Source organism: Curcuma longa, chromosome 14 (assembly GCF_044706935.1).
Source record: "Curcuma longa cultivar G26 ecotype Majalengka, Jawa Barat chromosome 14, ITB_CL_G26_1.1, whole genome shotgun sequence".
NCBI lineage: Eukaryota > Viridiplantae > Streptophyta > Magnoliopsida > Zingiberales > Zingiberaceae > Curcuma > Curcuma longa.
The window spans coordinates 826,345-841,754 of NC_133874.1; the positions used below are offsets into that span (position 1 = coordinate 826,345).

At 37.8% G+C, this 15,410-nt stretch overlaps 2 protein-coding genes across 2 annotated transcripts; one reads left to right on the forward strand and one right to left on the reverse strand.

The window, feature by feature from the left end:
- Window positions 1-7,251: 7,251 nt before the first annotated feature.
- LOC141845532 (uncharacterized) lies at window positions 7,252-8,182 on the reverse strand. Its single transcript, XM_074733593.1, has 2 exons — window positions 7,620-8,182; window positions 7,252-7,532 (listed from the first exon to the last, which is right to left on the reverse strand). The coding sequence occupies exons 1-2, from the start codon at window positions 8,040-8,042 to the stop codon at window positions 7,416-7,418; spliced, it is 540 nt and encodes a 179-aa protein (XP_074589694.1). The 5' UTR covers window positions 8,043-8,182; the 3' UTR covers window positions 7,252-7,415.
- A 2,430-nt stretch (window positions 8,183-10,612) lies between these two features.
- On the forward strand, window positions 10,613-15,024 carry LOC141845362 (uncharacterized). The gene is made up of 6 exons (XM_074733427.1): window positions 10,613-10,948; window positions 11,146-11,218; window positions 11,311-11,486; window positions 11,683-11,784; window positions 11,875-11,925; window positions 14,917-15,024. The coding sequence occupies exons 1-6, from the start codon at window positions 10,613-10,615 to the stop codon at window positions 15,022-15,024; spliced, it is 846 nt and encodes a 281-aa protein (XP_074589528.1).
- The last annotated feature ends 386 nt before the right edge of the window (window positions 15,025-15,410 follow it).

The window sequence follows — 15,410 nt, forward strand, 5'->3', positions numbered from 1 at the left end:
ATCTTTCATCTTTTTAAAACCATGATCTTTTCCATGTGTTTTAGATGTGAGACTATATTTACACCCTTGCAACCCAACAACGTGCCCTTACCCACTCCCCTCAGGAGAATTCCTATTTTGCCTAGACTTGTTGGACTTTCACTTAGCCATAATCCTTGACCATCAGGATTTGTTGCTGGCTACCGGCCCATCTGACAGCCTAGACTTCCACCAAGCATCTGGTCCTCTTGATCTGCTTGAATTTTTACCATGCTTCCTGATCCTCCTGACATTGCGTGGACTTACACCTAGTGCACTTGACCTTGCTAATTCTTCTACCTAATCCTCCAAATCAGGACTTGCCTTTGCCTAGCCTATAACTAGGACTTTTCCTGCCTAGCTTCACTCACCAGGACTTCCTTGCCAAATATTCCAAATCAGGACTTTCACTATCTAGCTTTACTCACTAGCACTTCTCGCTAGTCATTTGGTCAAACTGACCTGACTAGACTTCACTCACATCCAAATATTAGATCCTATTTGAATCAACCATTGGTTAAATTGATCAGACTTAGGTGTATTGTCAAACATCAAAACTCTAGGGCCAGACCTAGTGTACCTTGCACCAACACTCAGTAGCTAATTATTTGATCGAAGGAACTTGCATGTGTACTAGGGAATAAGAAGGTACTAACTATCACGTCCCGAGAGACGGCTGTCTGAAAAATTCGGATAGCATCTCCCCTGTAACAATTTAAATTCCTTGAATATATTTTTAACATAGGCCCACACGGTCGCTAACCACATACCATAAAATATATAAAATACCAAACTATATGAATAAAGGCCCACATGACCACTCACTAGTCCAGTACATGCATGTAAAAATACCAACCAACAATGTATGATTACAACAACATATCAACAACATATCAACAAAAATCCCAAAGTATACCAATATGCACCACAACAAAATAAATGATAAACTCCACAAGTCTACGATAACAGAAACTACGCAAGCGGAATTATAACAACAATGAAATCCACATATACGGATACAAATCTAAACCACACATCCAAATGCAATCCAAAAACCATACGAAGTAAAACAATGAAATACTCCTCCTACTGTGAGATGGGGACAGTCTGGTAGAACTCCAAGCTTCAAAGTATATATCCCTATCTGCTACCTGAGGAGAAAGATAAGAAACCTCAAAGTCTGGGTGGTGAGTATAAAATACTCAATGGATAATCAGATATATAGTGCATGCTCAAAATTATATATTTGAGAGTAAAGGATATACAACTAACAACATATATGACGCTGGAGGTGTCCAACATTACACTGCCATAAATCCAGCATCACATAAAGTAGTCTGGTGACAAATCGATAAGTAGTCATGTATAGCTACATCCTATGGTCAATGCATGTACCCCATACTCATCTCTGAGTACCACCCCTCTACGGTGACCAGGGCACAGGACATTGACTCGGCTGTGATCAGACCATACAGCCACCATCTCTCGATGGTTCAATGAATAGGAAATTTTTAACCACCTATTCTATAACTTGCTACTACCAGGCCAACTACCATTGATGATTTACCCACAACATTGGAAATTACAATGGTCACATCGCACCTTGTATGATGTGATGATCAAGAAACAATAACTCAACATTTTACCATGCTAAATCAACATGCATAAGTAATAGAATCTCAACTGATCACAGGTATTATAAACTAGAGATAATCAACAATATTCAACATAGATAGCAAAGTGTCTGTATAAGCAACAATATAGATGTCACATGAGATCAATCTAGTCAAGTACAAGCATAGAATCAACACGAGTATGACTAAGATATCCAACCAACCACAATAGAATGATATCATGCACTAGAAAAGAATTTACTCTGTAATAACTAAATACAGAGATTACCCGCATGATAGAACGAATGTCAATATAAAAACCCCCAGAAAATATAAACCTTGTATGTCGTGGAATCAACCAATTAAGGTCCTACAAATAGAATACAATATCTGCTAACTAATACAATTATATATCTAATATAACCATTAACTCTATCAACAACAGCTATGATACGTTAAATCGTTATCAACCTTATACAACCAACATCCCCAATCTAGAGTCAACACTGAACCACACTCCAATTAACACAACTCAGTCGGATCCAACACTTACCTAATGAAACAACTAGATCATCAATAAACAACCAGTAAACTAACCCAAATCCAATTAAAACCATTCTACACTCCAACTGATTTCCAAACAGAGCAAGATCAATCCATTAACCCTAACTCCACCGAAACAACCAATAAACCATAGAATCCATAACACCCGATCACTATCCTCCACATCAAAACAACTACGAACAACCCAACACAACAGAAATCTAGAATTCAGAAATCTGAACATCCTAAACAAATATAGGATCTGTCACGACAATAAGAATCTAATCGGATTCAGAAGACTTACCTCAGATCTAATACGCCCTAGAAAACCAAGCTCCGATTCTGCCCTCGCGATCAAAAACACTCCATTGAATCTGTTAGCAACAACCAACGAGCTCAACAAATCTCAGAAATCCCAACATTAATCACTAATAGCCACACTCACAGCTAGGTTTTCAAGCTTACCGATCAATTATTCATGTCATTGAATGACTTTCTAAACTTTCTGAAATCTATCTGATTTTGTTAATAATTTGAACATCAGTCGACTATTACATCTTCTCAGCTAACTATTAGCAATCAATCAAGTTTCCCAGTCAAATTCTTGATCGACATCAATCGACTGATAGAGAATATTAGTCGACTGTTGCCATTAGTCGAGTCTCCCAATCGAATTAATTCGATTTTGTTTGGTTCCTAATCGACATCAACTGACTGATAAAAAATATCAATCGATTATTTCCATCAATTGAGTTAAATAGTCGAATCAATTTCCTTCTGTTTAGTTCTTGATTAACATCAGTTGACTGATAAGGAATATTAGTCGACTATTCCATTAGTCGAGTCAAACAGTCAAATAGATTTATTTTTATTCGATTCCCGATTGATATCAGTCGATTGATATAAAACACCAATTGACTAATACTTGGATCGGAACCACAACAAAAGCCTTCCTTTTATTCTTCAGAGTATCAGTCGATTGATACACCTGTATTAGTCGACTATTTCTCTATTGTCAACCATTCTAATGGCTGAAATCGCCTAAGCTTCTCTACCCTCATTTCCCAAGATGAACCTTCTATTCCTTAAACTTTTATACTTGGAGCTTCCTCATCCTCGAGTCTTCATCCACCCTTGCATCCGATCGGTGATTTACTCAAGTTTCCTTCTTTTGTCAAGAATTTGGTCCTTGATCTTCTTGTACTTTTCTTGCTTTACATTCAATCTTTCAACCTACACAAATTTTTTCTTGCCAAGAATATGGTCATCGACTTTCTTAGACTTTCCTTGCCTTGTATTTGATGTCCAAACCTATGAGGATTTTTCCGTACACACTCGTCTCACAAGTGAGATCTTATTTCATCAATCTTAACTTAAATACTATCAAATATCAAAATTATGTTTTCTGAGTATGATTGCATCAATAATTTATATGATTGACTCATGCCATGATGCCTAGTTGGACGGTGTCTCTCAAACCTTGTTCGACCTAGGCATCAATTGAGACTCAATGAATCACCTTGAATGTGGCTAACTTGCCCTTTATAAGTAATGCATTAGACATGAGGTATACTTGTGGTTACAAATGTTGCAGGCTAGAGGGTTTTCATCCTTGCCAAGATGTAGATGGGCAATGCCTTATGTGTCGTGTTAGTCACGGGAAAAGAGTCAAAAAAAAAAAAGATTTATATAGGAGCATATTATCGACAAAGTTCTCATGGCTTAAAAATGAACTCTAGGTTAAGTTGGCCAAGTTTGGGTGGGATTTTTTTATCACCCTAGGTTCAATAAGGCCCTCAACTCAAATTTATCCTCTTAATAATCTTAAGAAGTCAGGTCAATTCTTAAATTTTGAGTCGTATTGTGTTGGTCATGAGGTGGCAAGTGTTAGCTTCCCAAACATCCATCCTCTTATCATCTTCCTCTCCCTCCATATCCAACGAAATCATTGTGGATCACGCCATTAAATGTGATGGATTAACCTCCATTGCTTCATTTTTGTGCCTATTCCTATTGACTCATGCACATGGCCAATCATCAAGAGTAGGACCAACACAAACATGGGTTATAGGATGTGAAAGGTTGGCTCATTCTTATTAATAGTGGTGACCACAATGCAACTCTTGCTCTCGACTTTGCCTAAGCTTTTGATCTTACCTACTTGCATTTAGACCTTTGATAATTTGATCTCTATTCTTTAATTTGTTAGTGTGGAGCACATTGGCTCAAAAACAATATAAGTGAGAGTTTCTAGAGCTTCAACGGAAATGAAACCTATGTTTGAATAGAATGATGTTAGTTCTTTGAGGCTTCTTCTCAGTAACTAATAAATTGGGAAGGAGAATTTAAGTAAAATAATTTCATTTTTATCCACAAATCAGTAGATGAAAGGTCGAGTCACTCCTAAGTTCTATGACCTCTTTATGGATAAATCCTATGGCCTTCGAGTTCGAGTCCCTCTTTCTGATCTTCCCCTGTACTCCACTTTCCCCTACCTTGTGAATCTACGAATATATTGTTAAAGTTCCACTTCAAGCTCCTAACCCGCCCTTTTCGATTATATCATTAGCATGATCCAACATGTGTCATCCTAGCTCACCCTCAATGATAATTGGGCATTGACTCTTGAAAAAGAGAACCAATTCCGAGGAGGTCCTCTATTAGGTCATTGCTTAATACAGGTGATAGCCATGCGATCAGTCAAGAGGGCATTTTTGTCTAGGGCATCAAGTTTGACTTTTGAAGAATCTTAGTCAAGGAAAGCGAGAGTACTCTTCTCTATCCATTAACAAAGGCATGAAGACTTGATATAACACAAATGAGGTTGTGGCACTAAAGCAAGCACTATTTAAAGATGTGATTTACTTCATTGCTCTAATGGCCATTGCTCGAGGTTGTCTTTCAGATGTTGTTCTAAAGGCACTTAAAGAACCTTTGACCTTAAAGAAGTCCTCATACAAGGGGTTAATCACCCTATGGCATGGTAGAGGTTTATCCCAAGAAGGAGCATAATATAGTTATTTATTTATAGTAATTGAATATATAAATCCTTTTTCTCATTTTGTACTTTGACAAAATATTTCACTTGTTGATTCCTCAACTTGATAAACAAGGAGTTAAACCTCATCTAGAATGTCTCTTAGTATGTCGTCATGGCTACATTTTCTTCTCGAATCACTATGGCGGGTGGTGATGGCTTTCTCCTCTTTCCATAAATAGTGAGTGGATTGGGCATCCATAGTTGCACATTGCTTGTCGCTCATGGTAAATGGAGTGGGAAGCTCAAGATGCTTCGGTTCTTGGTCACCCAATTTGCCTAACAAACCTTGACTCTTTTCTATAACATCCATGATCATTTGGTCAAAAGACTTGATTACCAAACTCAACTTCATAAAGTGTGATGATAATCCATATGCCATGGTTGGCATAAGTCTTAGAAAACTTGACCTTCAAACTCTAACTCCATAGCTCCCACTTGGGCCTCTACTCGATCGATATCCTCCAAAGGGTGCGTTGTTGATATCCTCAATTGCCATATAAAGAGGATTGGGCATAAAAAAGGGTTGTCCTAAAAGGAAATGTGACTCATGTTATGAGATGCAATTTAATTAGAATCCCGCAAACGATGCCTAAATGAAACTTTGATTAATTTACCGACATCTTTAAGAGAACACCCTGATTTCCAAGATGGTCTCGCGAGCATCCTATCGAACAAGGATGCTTTGAATACTTCAAAAGGATTTGGGACTTAAGGATGAGTATTGAGAAACTTTGTATCTACTTTCTTGAGGTATTAAAGCAAATTCAGGGTCTTATTTCTTAATTCTTGAACTATGATGTTGATCAACTAAAATATGTTTGCTCGTCCCTGTATCAAGATGATTTCAAAATCCTTCAAACTAAAACGACTTTTTTTTTTTAACTCTTGAAGCCCAGTCATGAAGATATTGGATTCAGTTAGCCAAATGATATCTCAAATTCTATGGAAATGGTACTGAGGACTACCCTGCACGTCAAGAAAAGAAATGAAAAGAAAAGCTTGAGATGTATTTTCTTGTCTACCATTGATAGATGTACATGTAAATACTTCAGTTTCAATACATACTTGCTTACTTTGCTTCTTATCCTTTTCCCTGTAACAAAGAGAGATGAATGTAACATTTTGATGTGTTAATCTACCATTGAACCATTCATGTTCATGTGACCATTTTGATGTGTTAATGATCTACTGTTTGAAGAAATAGAACAATGGAGATATTGCGTTAGATTTATATCACTACAAAATTACAGGACTTTACCATGCTTTAAACCGTCGTACATGTTTAATTTGGCATTTTAGAAGCCCATTTATGATGGCTAAAGAGTATCACAATATCCGTCACAAAACATCTAGTGGTAGAAAATTTTAGAATGAAAATTTTAAATCATGACAAACTTACAACAACAATCACTATAGCAACTCCCTCGACATATGCAATGGAATTCTAAGATGGAAATTTAAAATTGTAAATTTAAAAGTTTTTCCTATCATTGAGCAAATTGATATTCCTTCTCGTGGGTTATGATTGTATCAAATAATTGACATCGATCTTAGGATACATCTTGATATAAGATAATTAAAATATATATGATAATTGTGTTGTGTTGCAAAAAAATATGATAATTATGTTGTAGATTAGAATAATAAATAGTGTTGATGTCTCGCTAAAGGCCAATCAAGACGTATATTTCCTTATCCCCATGGATATAATCCAGTTAATATTCAGGTGATAGATTGTCACAAGACTTATATTCCTAAATCAAAAGAGGGATCTTCAAGGTCACGGTTGCTTGACACAATGAGTGAATGAGATAATAGGATGGAAATGTAGACACCCCTTTGATTTATTTATAATTGTCTTTCCCAAAACAATAACTTTACCTACTTAAATTCGAACACCAAATGAACCTTCAATAGTTTAGAACTCTTGGAGTAGTGTAGAGAAGTAAGCTTTAAAGGTGATGAATTACCTAAGTTTGGAGCCACATTAACAACACAAACTCAAGGCAAAGGTGGAGAATTAAACTGAGAATCAGATTTATAGCGTGAGTAAACTAATATGAATCAAAGAAAAAACAGAGCCAAATTTCTCTATTTTCTCTACATATTCCTCCATCGATTTGATCGTCCAATACAAATTAATATTTGTGTTATTTCTCAAGACCAACTTGCTCATTCACAAGACAACTCACTAATCAAAATCAGCCATTTGCACAATATCCTTCAAATGATATGCGAGCCCTGTCCATGGGAGCTCCCCTCACAGCTGACAGTGCCTGGTTCAGCCTTCTCGCCTGTTGCACCATCTCTTTCATTCTCTGTGATCACACAACAAACCTTTTACAATCCATCAAAAAACTCAATTGTCATCAGCAACCACAAACCAATTGATAAACAGTGCCTGCCTTATCATCTGCACAGATCTTGAACTGGATCTTCTGCTTCCGCAGCTGTTTCTGGTGCTGTCGGCCACCACCGAATATGAAGATACAAACAGCAGCAGCAACTGCTGCCCCAATACCTGTCAAACTCCAGTTACAGCCAAAGTCCTTACCTTTCAGTTCAGAGCCTGTATGATCCTTCTTTTCCTCCTCCTCGACTTCTTCCTCCATGGCTTTGTATTCAGCTTCTTCATCTGTGTGCATCTCCTCTGCTGGATTTACTGCAGGATTCTCCACCTTCATTGAGAAGTAGCCAGTATTGACTACAGGTTGATTGAGAAGCTCAGGGTGTTTGGTGCCATGGCTGCTTAGCTCTTGCAACAAGCTGTTGCTGTCTGGGAGAATCTCCCACTCTTGCAGGTCCACCTCTGGGCATGTCTTTTCCATTTGAGAAGAATATTGGGAGGAAGAAGACGACTGTGTCAGAATTAGGGGAAGTTCTTGGTGATGTCTGATGGCCGGAGGCTGAATTGGGGACTTATCCTTTCAGTTCTAATCAGTGGAGAAATGGAGAAAGGGACTGTGCTGGTCTGGACCACCTGTGAAAAGAATTATATCCTGTTAATCTACTGCTTTTTCAAGGTGATTTCCATCGAACTGTTCTTGGTGCATGATTGATTAGAAGAAAGCCACTACATTTTAATAATCTGACAATTTTTTTTTTCTTTGAATCGTGTCTTTGGGTTGGACGGACAAGTTGAGTGGCTCATATCGGTTGAGCCATTGGTCCAATCAACTCAGGCATCACGTCGGCATGTGACGCTAAATATCGACAACCAAGCAGCATTGGCCGGTTCGACCAAAATGACTAAATCGAACCAAATCTAGTCAACTGAAAAACAAGTTGACTTGAATCAGCTGGTGGGTGCAATCATGAGACCCAATCCGATCATACTTGTCAGTGGCCTTCTTTAAGTATTGGGTAGCTTCATATTTATTAAACTGTCAAGAATTCACAAGAAGACAATTATCATTTTATCACATCGCCACATGGGAAAATTCAATTACATAGAAAGAGAAGTGCAATTCATTTTATCATTATATTCATAGTTGAGTGAAATTATTAATCTAAATTTAATTATTAATTTATTTTTTGCATTCTATCCGTGCACTCCGTGGGCATCCCTGTCGCAACCTACGATTGTCGCGGTGGCCTTCGTGATCCCATAGAGTTCGTTGCGGGATCGCGGCGCCTCTGCAACCTTGCGATGGTCCATGGTGTCGATGTCAGGCGGTGGATGAAACAATAAATTTTGTTCGCTTCATCCAGTATTGAACGAAATTTTAAACCATGCATGGAACACAAAGCCAAATCCATCTAGGTCCATGTAGCATTTTTTGGCCTAAACTGCTACGTGTAGAAGTTTGGAACTGCTACATGATGCAAATTTAATCAGGTATGAAGACGAATGCATCTTACAACTCTCTATGGTCCAAAAATCCAGATCAATGTAGGTCCATGTAGCAGTTTTAATCAAAAGTGCTACATGATATAGCAATTTTGATTAAAAGTGTTGCATCATGACCATTCAGTTTATATGAGCAGCAGACTTCGGTTACAATTGTTGGACCGGCCGGATAAGAAGGGCAATTAAAGAAGAAATTTTAGGATGAGATGTCTTTTTGATATTTTTGCAACATGGATGTCCTTTGACGATAATGAATAAAAGGTGCGCCCTTTGATTTTTGTCCTAATTAGCTTGCATTCTATAACCTTTATGGAAATTTAAAAAAAGATTAATTACTATAGCATCCCAACCTTTACTAGTTCTATAAAATTTATCCTCACTTTTTAGTTTCAACAAATCTATGCTAACCTGTTAATGCCATAACAAATTTATCTCACGGTCAAATTTTCCATCCATGTACAGTTGTCTATTGAAGCTCCAGTTCATCCTCTTGAACTGTGATGTGTGTTTCATCACTACAACAAAATTGACTTTCCGCAGCACGTCATTAACAGCACACAATTATAGTGTGCTGTTAATAATAGTTTTTACAGCGCACATAATCAAGTGCGCTGCGGATAATAGATTATATTTTAAAATTAACAGCGCGCGTTTAACCGTGCACTGTGAATAGTTTTTTTCGCAGCGTACAAAAATTATACGCTGTTAAAAAGAGGGGAAAAAATATCATTAACAGCGCGTATAATCGTACGCTGTTAAAAAAAATATTATTTATTAAATTTTAATTTTTTTCTTGAGGTTTTTTTGGCATTTTCGCGCTGCAGACGCCGATTCCTTTTCTCCCGCTCTGATTCCTTTTCTCCCGCTCCTTAGGTTTTCTGCCATTTTGCGAAATCTCCACCCGACCGTGATCGCAGACCTCCGCCGCACGCGCTCGCCTGCCCGCGCCTCGCCTCGCCAAAGCTCGGTCGGCCGCCTGCGCTCGCCCAGCCGCGCTCCCCCAACGGCCTGTTTCGCCCGCGATCGGCCCCCCGACGGCGGTGTTTCGCCCGCGCTCGGCTCGCCCTGTTTCGTCCGTGCTCACTCCCCCCGACGGTCGTGCTCGGTCCGGCCGCTCTCGGCCTCCCGCGCTCACTCCCCCCGCGTGCCTCCCGCTAGCTGTCCATCCTCCTCCTCCTCAGGCGTCAGGGTTAAAATTTTAGGATTTTCTCAGCGGCAGTCTCCTAGTCTCCTTCTGCATGTTGCAGCGGCAGGTAAATTTAGGATTTTAGGATCCGTTTCAAGGCAATGTTGTTGAACATTTAGATGGTCACACTGATATCATTCACAAAAAATTGCGTAGAGATTGGTTGCCATGGTCAGGTTCATTACCCTAAGATTCTTGATTCTTTTGTTAGCCAAAACTCCCTATATTATATTGATATCTTGTAGGGGACGATTAGGATGCTAGGAAGAGTTGCAGGTTTGCTTACAACAATGATTTTTTTTAATCTTAAATATCTTTTGTAGCAACTTCATTTTTATCATTAGAATCATCTCAAGAATGTGATGGCTGAATATGTATCAGCTCTTCGTGAATTCTTTCGAGCAAAGCGTGGTAGTGGCAGTTGCTCTGATTTCTCATCAGGTGAATCAACATGGGAGATAGGGTTGCCCCAAAGTAAAAAAGAACATATACAACTAGAAGTAAAATCAAGGGATGAAAATAATAAGAGTGAGGATTCTGCAGATGAGACCCAAATATCACCTTTCAGGAATGCAAGAACAAGTGGGTCATCCCATCAATTTAGTGATGCAACTGATGAGTTCTTTGATGTCATCAATGAATCTGACTGTAGTGAAACTGAAGCTCTATGGTCTTCTGATGAAGGCATGCAACCCAAGGTGATTGTTCTTGTTGGTGAAGTCCACAGAAGATTTTTTTTCTCTTTAATTCATTTTGTCTCTGGAAGAACTAACCAGACTCAATGATGATAAGTCTAAGAATTGCGTGGTCAAATGATTTTTAATTTTTCTATTTCATTTTGCACTCTCTTTTCTTTCTTTGTTTAGACAGTAATACTGTATTCATTCTTAATTAGATACTGCAGGACAAGCCCCACTCCAAAGTATCTACTGCTGCAGCTTTTGTGAAAAGATTGCATGATATGGCAGGTGGATTCCTTTTGTTGTATTCCAATAGTCATGGTTCTGTTTTAGCTCTCAATTTTGTTTATTTACTTTCTAGTTTGATTTGGTATTATCAGTTCAAAAAAGAGGTTATGTTGATTTTCAACAAGCTTCATGCAGTGGAAGTGTACCATTTTGTTATGGAGCCACACTACCTAAAGACTCAAGTTGCAGCTTACTTTCTAGCTGGGCAATGACGGATCCTTCAACTTTTTTAATTCGTGGTGAATCTTACCTACATGATAATCTTAAGGTAATCTCGTTTATGTTTTATAATCACATTTTGCTTGTAATTAGTTGTTAGTGAATGTGCTTTGTTACAACGTGTATAGGGCTCAAAGAAATCACATGATACATCCTGTACCAAAACAATGAAATGATTATGTTTTGAAGAGTAACATTTTACGATCTTATAATTGCTGTTGGTTCTTTTCTATCTTGTCGAATAGATAAAAGCAAATGGCACCTTGATGCAAATGGTTGCTGCTGATTGGTTGAAGTCAGATAGACGTGAGGATGATCTTGCTAGTCGACTTGGGGGAATCGTCCAGGTAATTCTGAAAATCTACTTTAGTATTTTTTAAAGTGATATTACTATTTTTATATTTTTTAAAATATGAATTGGTATTTGAATCTTACAGAAGTATTTATTACAAGGTGGTAGTGAGTTTTTCTTCATTGTCCACATACAGGTGAGTGACGGTCTGTCAGCAAAACAGTGGATAGTGATGAACTGTAGGATGAACTGTGGTGATGAATTACAACTCAAAATGTCGCGCTCGGCCCCCCCGACAGTGTTAATGCTAAATGTAAGCTGCTTCATTGGTCTGTTGATGGAGCTGTTGCAGAGGGTTGAATTGCATCCACGGATCCAAAAGCAAAAGTACATCACGTTCCTCTTGGTGGATCTTATTGGAAAGTTTGGATTGATAGAGTTTTGGTGGAGGTGGAGCTAATTCGACTAAATGAAGAGATGTTTTTTCTTGAGGATGCAATAGGAAGCACAGTTTCTTGGGCATTAATGTTTATAGTTTTGTCTGACTGATCTAGATTTGACCATATACTTTTTTTAGTAATTTTTTTTTTATTTGGATTGTTTTATCTATGTGGATGGTTATCTTTAATATATATGCACATTGTTTGAGCTATGATTATGGTAATTGTGAATGTGATTTTATCTGATATTTGTATGTGATATTTGTACGGTGGATTATAAATGTTAAAGCTTTGAGCAGGTTATAATTATTTATATTTGTATTATATTTGTATATATAGGCATATTGTACTTTAAAAATATAATTATCCGCAGCGCGCGAGGCGTGCGCTGCGAAAAATTGCATTCACAGCACGCGGTCGTGCGCTGTGAAAAATTGCATCTGCAGCGCACGCCCGCGTGCTGTGGATGCAATTTTTCGCAGCACGCACCCGCGCGCTGCGGATGTAATTTTCCGCAGCGCACGCCCCGTGCGCTACGGATGTAATTTTCCATAGCGCACGCCCCGTGCGCTGCGGATGTATTATCACTTTCAATAGCTTGGGGTTATGCATCATATAATGTGCGCTGCGGATAGCTTATTTGCGCGCTACAGAAAGTTAATTTTGTTGTAGTGTGCGAAGTTCGAGGTTATGATCATAGGTTATTGCAATGATCAAGGAGCAGGCCGCTTCACCTATCTAGAAGTTGCAACAAGTAGCAGACGCAATGACAGTGGATATGACGGTGAATTATGTCGAATTGATGTAAAAGGAACTTCCTCTGGGACGATCACTTGATATTATTTTAAACTCGAGGATGAGTTCTTTCAACTTGGGGCGACTTATTCAGGAGGATTTGAAGTTTTTTATTATTAATTTTGATAATTTTTATTTTTAGTAATTTTCAAATTTTTTGGTATTTAAAGTAGTTTTGAAAAAGTTTGATTTTTTATTTTAGGATTTTTTATATTTGTTTAGGATTTTTAGGATTGAGTCTGTTAAGAATTTTTCATAGGATTTTATATTTAAAATTCGTTTAAGATTTTATATTTGAAATCTATTTAAAAAAATTTCTTTTTATTAGGAATCTTTCTTTTTGAGTTTGTTAAGAATTTTTTTTTATTAGAAATCTTTCTTTTCGAGTTTGTTAAGAAAATTTTCTTTTTTATTAGGAATATTTCGATTTGGTTCTATAATAAACATCTTGTGAATTGATGTTTATGGGACAAGCAGTTTGGTTGATTAATAAAAATTTCTTTTTTTGGTAAAAACCCTAGAAGCAGCGCCGGCGCGGCCTTCTACTCATTTTTTCTAAATTTCTCAAACTTATTATCTTCCCAATTCTCCTCAAATCTTTCGTCTCCAGAATCATCACTATTCTATCCGACATCAGTTGGTATCAAAGCATTGCCCGTAAGATAATCGATATCCCACTTGGTGTTAGTTCCACTTAGCTAATTAAGTAAATCAATTAGGGTAGTCCTTACCCCACTTGACCACTTAGACTCGGTTTTCCTAATGTACTAATGTCTCGACTTACCCTGGTACTATGTTGGTCAAGTATTAATCAAACTTTGAATCCTTACCTAGCCTAGGTTATTGACAATCCTAGATTTGGATGTGTCAAGATTAGGGTTGAAAATTAATTTAAATTTTTGAAAACCCACAATTAATTCAAACAAACAAAGTATAGGGGCCTCGAATTGTATTTTTTTCAATGGGCTAATAGAAAATCATTTTAATTGAGCTTTCGTGTCATTTTTTTTTGAGTTTTTCAAATGTAAATGGGTTTTGGGGTTTTGATGTTTCTCAAACGAAATATGAACTCAAAATCAGTAAATGACTTAGAATTCTAGTGCAAAATTTGAAACAACATGAAACATGAAATGTAGCTAGAGGAACAAAGGAAAAAAAACAAAAATAGACCAGTGTGACAAATTGATGTTCAAGTAACAAACCTAACTTGCACTTCATCTATCCTAATTCACTTAACAAATAGCTAAAACCAAAGCTTAAACCGATCAAACCTAAAGAACTGGTACATGAAGGGGTTTCTGATACGGAACAGTGAAACCTAGAATTTCAACGACAGAGATGCTAGCCTAATTCCTTAGAAAAGTGAAGCTACTTATGCAATTTAACCATCCACTCCCATTAGCTATCAACAAATCCATACTCAAACCAATTAACTCTAACAAACTGATACCCGGAATAAAAAATGGCACGGAACAGTAACAATACATAAGTTATCAGAAATCGAAATTAGACAATGACCAAGAAATGCAAACTAATGGCACTAGATTGAATCCTAGACAACTCAACTATCAATAGGAATTAACCAAATAGAAATAACTAGCAATTTTTTTAACTGACAATGCATTACAAACAAGAACAGGGATCAAAATGTGCAGAAATAGCTTAAACAAAAACAGTAAGCATCTAATCCTCCTCTTCTTCGTATCTTCTCGATTGGGTGTCAATCTAACTACCGAATTCAACAATGTGAATGTCAAAAATCCCTTTAGAAGCTCAAACCCAGCTGTAGGTCTTGTTTGCTCACGTCCACAACTCTGAAAACCTGAAGAAAAACCCTTTCCCAGGAGACAGAGACAGGCGCCGAGTGAAATTAAAGTTTCAAATCAGAATGTCGCTCCTCTCCTTGAGCTGATGAGATTGCTGAAGCTTTAACTGTGCTCCGCAATCTTCAGAGAACCCCTCTTCAAATTGCAGCTGCTGATTATGCCACTAACCACCGCAACACAGTGAAACAGAGGAGAAGCCGCGCTGGAGAAACCCTGTCCGCCGCTCGTTGCTAGCTGTTGATTTATGCCCAACGAACCGGTTCTAGCCTCCTTAAGGATCCAAAAGCACGATGGAAGTGGAAGAAATAGACGGGACTGGCCGTGGAGGTATGCTCCTCAATAGGGGAGGTACGGTCGAGACGATGAATAATGGTGCAGCCACTATTCATTCCTTTAATTCAGGTTTTTATACTCTAATTAATTGAAGAATCTGAGCCGTCCATTTTTGATCCTGTGATGGAACTTGATCTGGGGTTTTAGGACAACCTAGAATTTGGAAAAATTAATGGATCTTGATCAGACTTGAGTTGGGTCATGCCCTCCATGTGGCTTGATCAATTTGGGCGAACTTGGCTCGATTCGATCATGATTTAGCTCGATCTTTGTCCAAATTGAGCCCT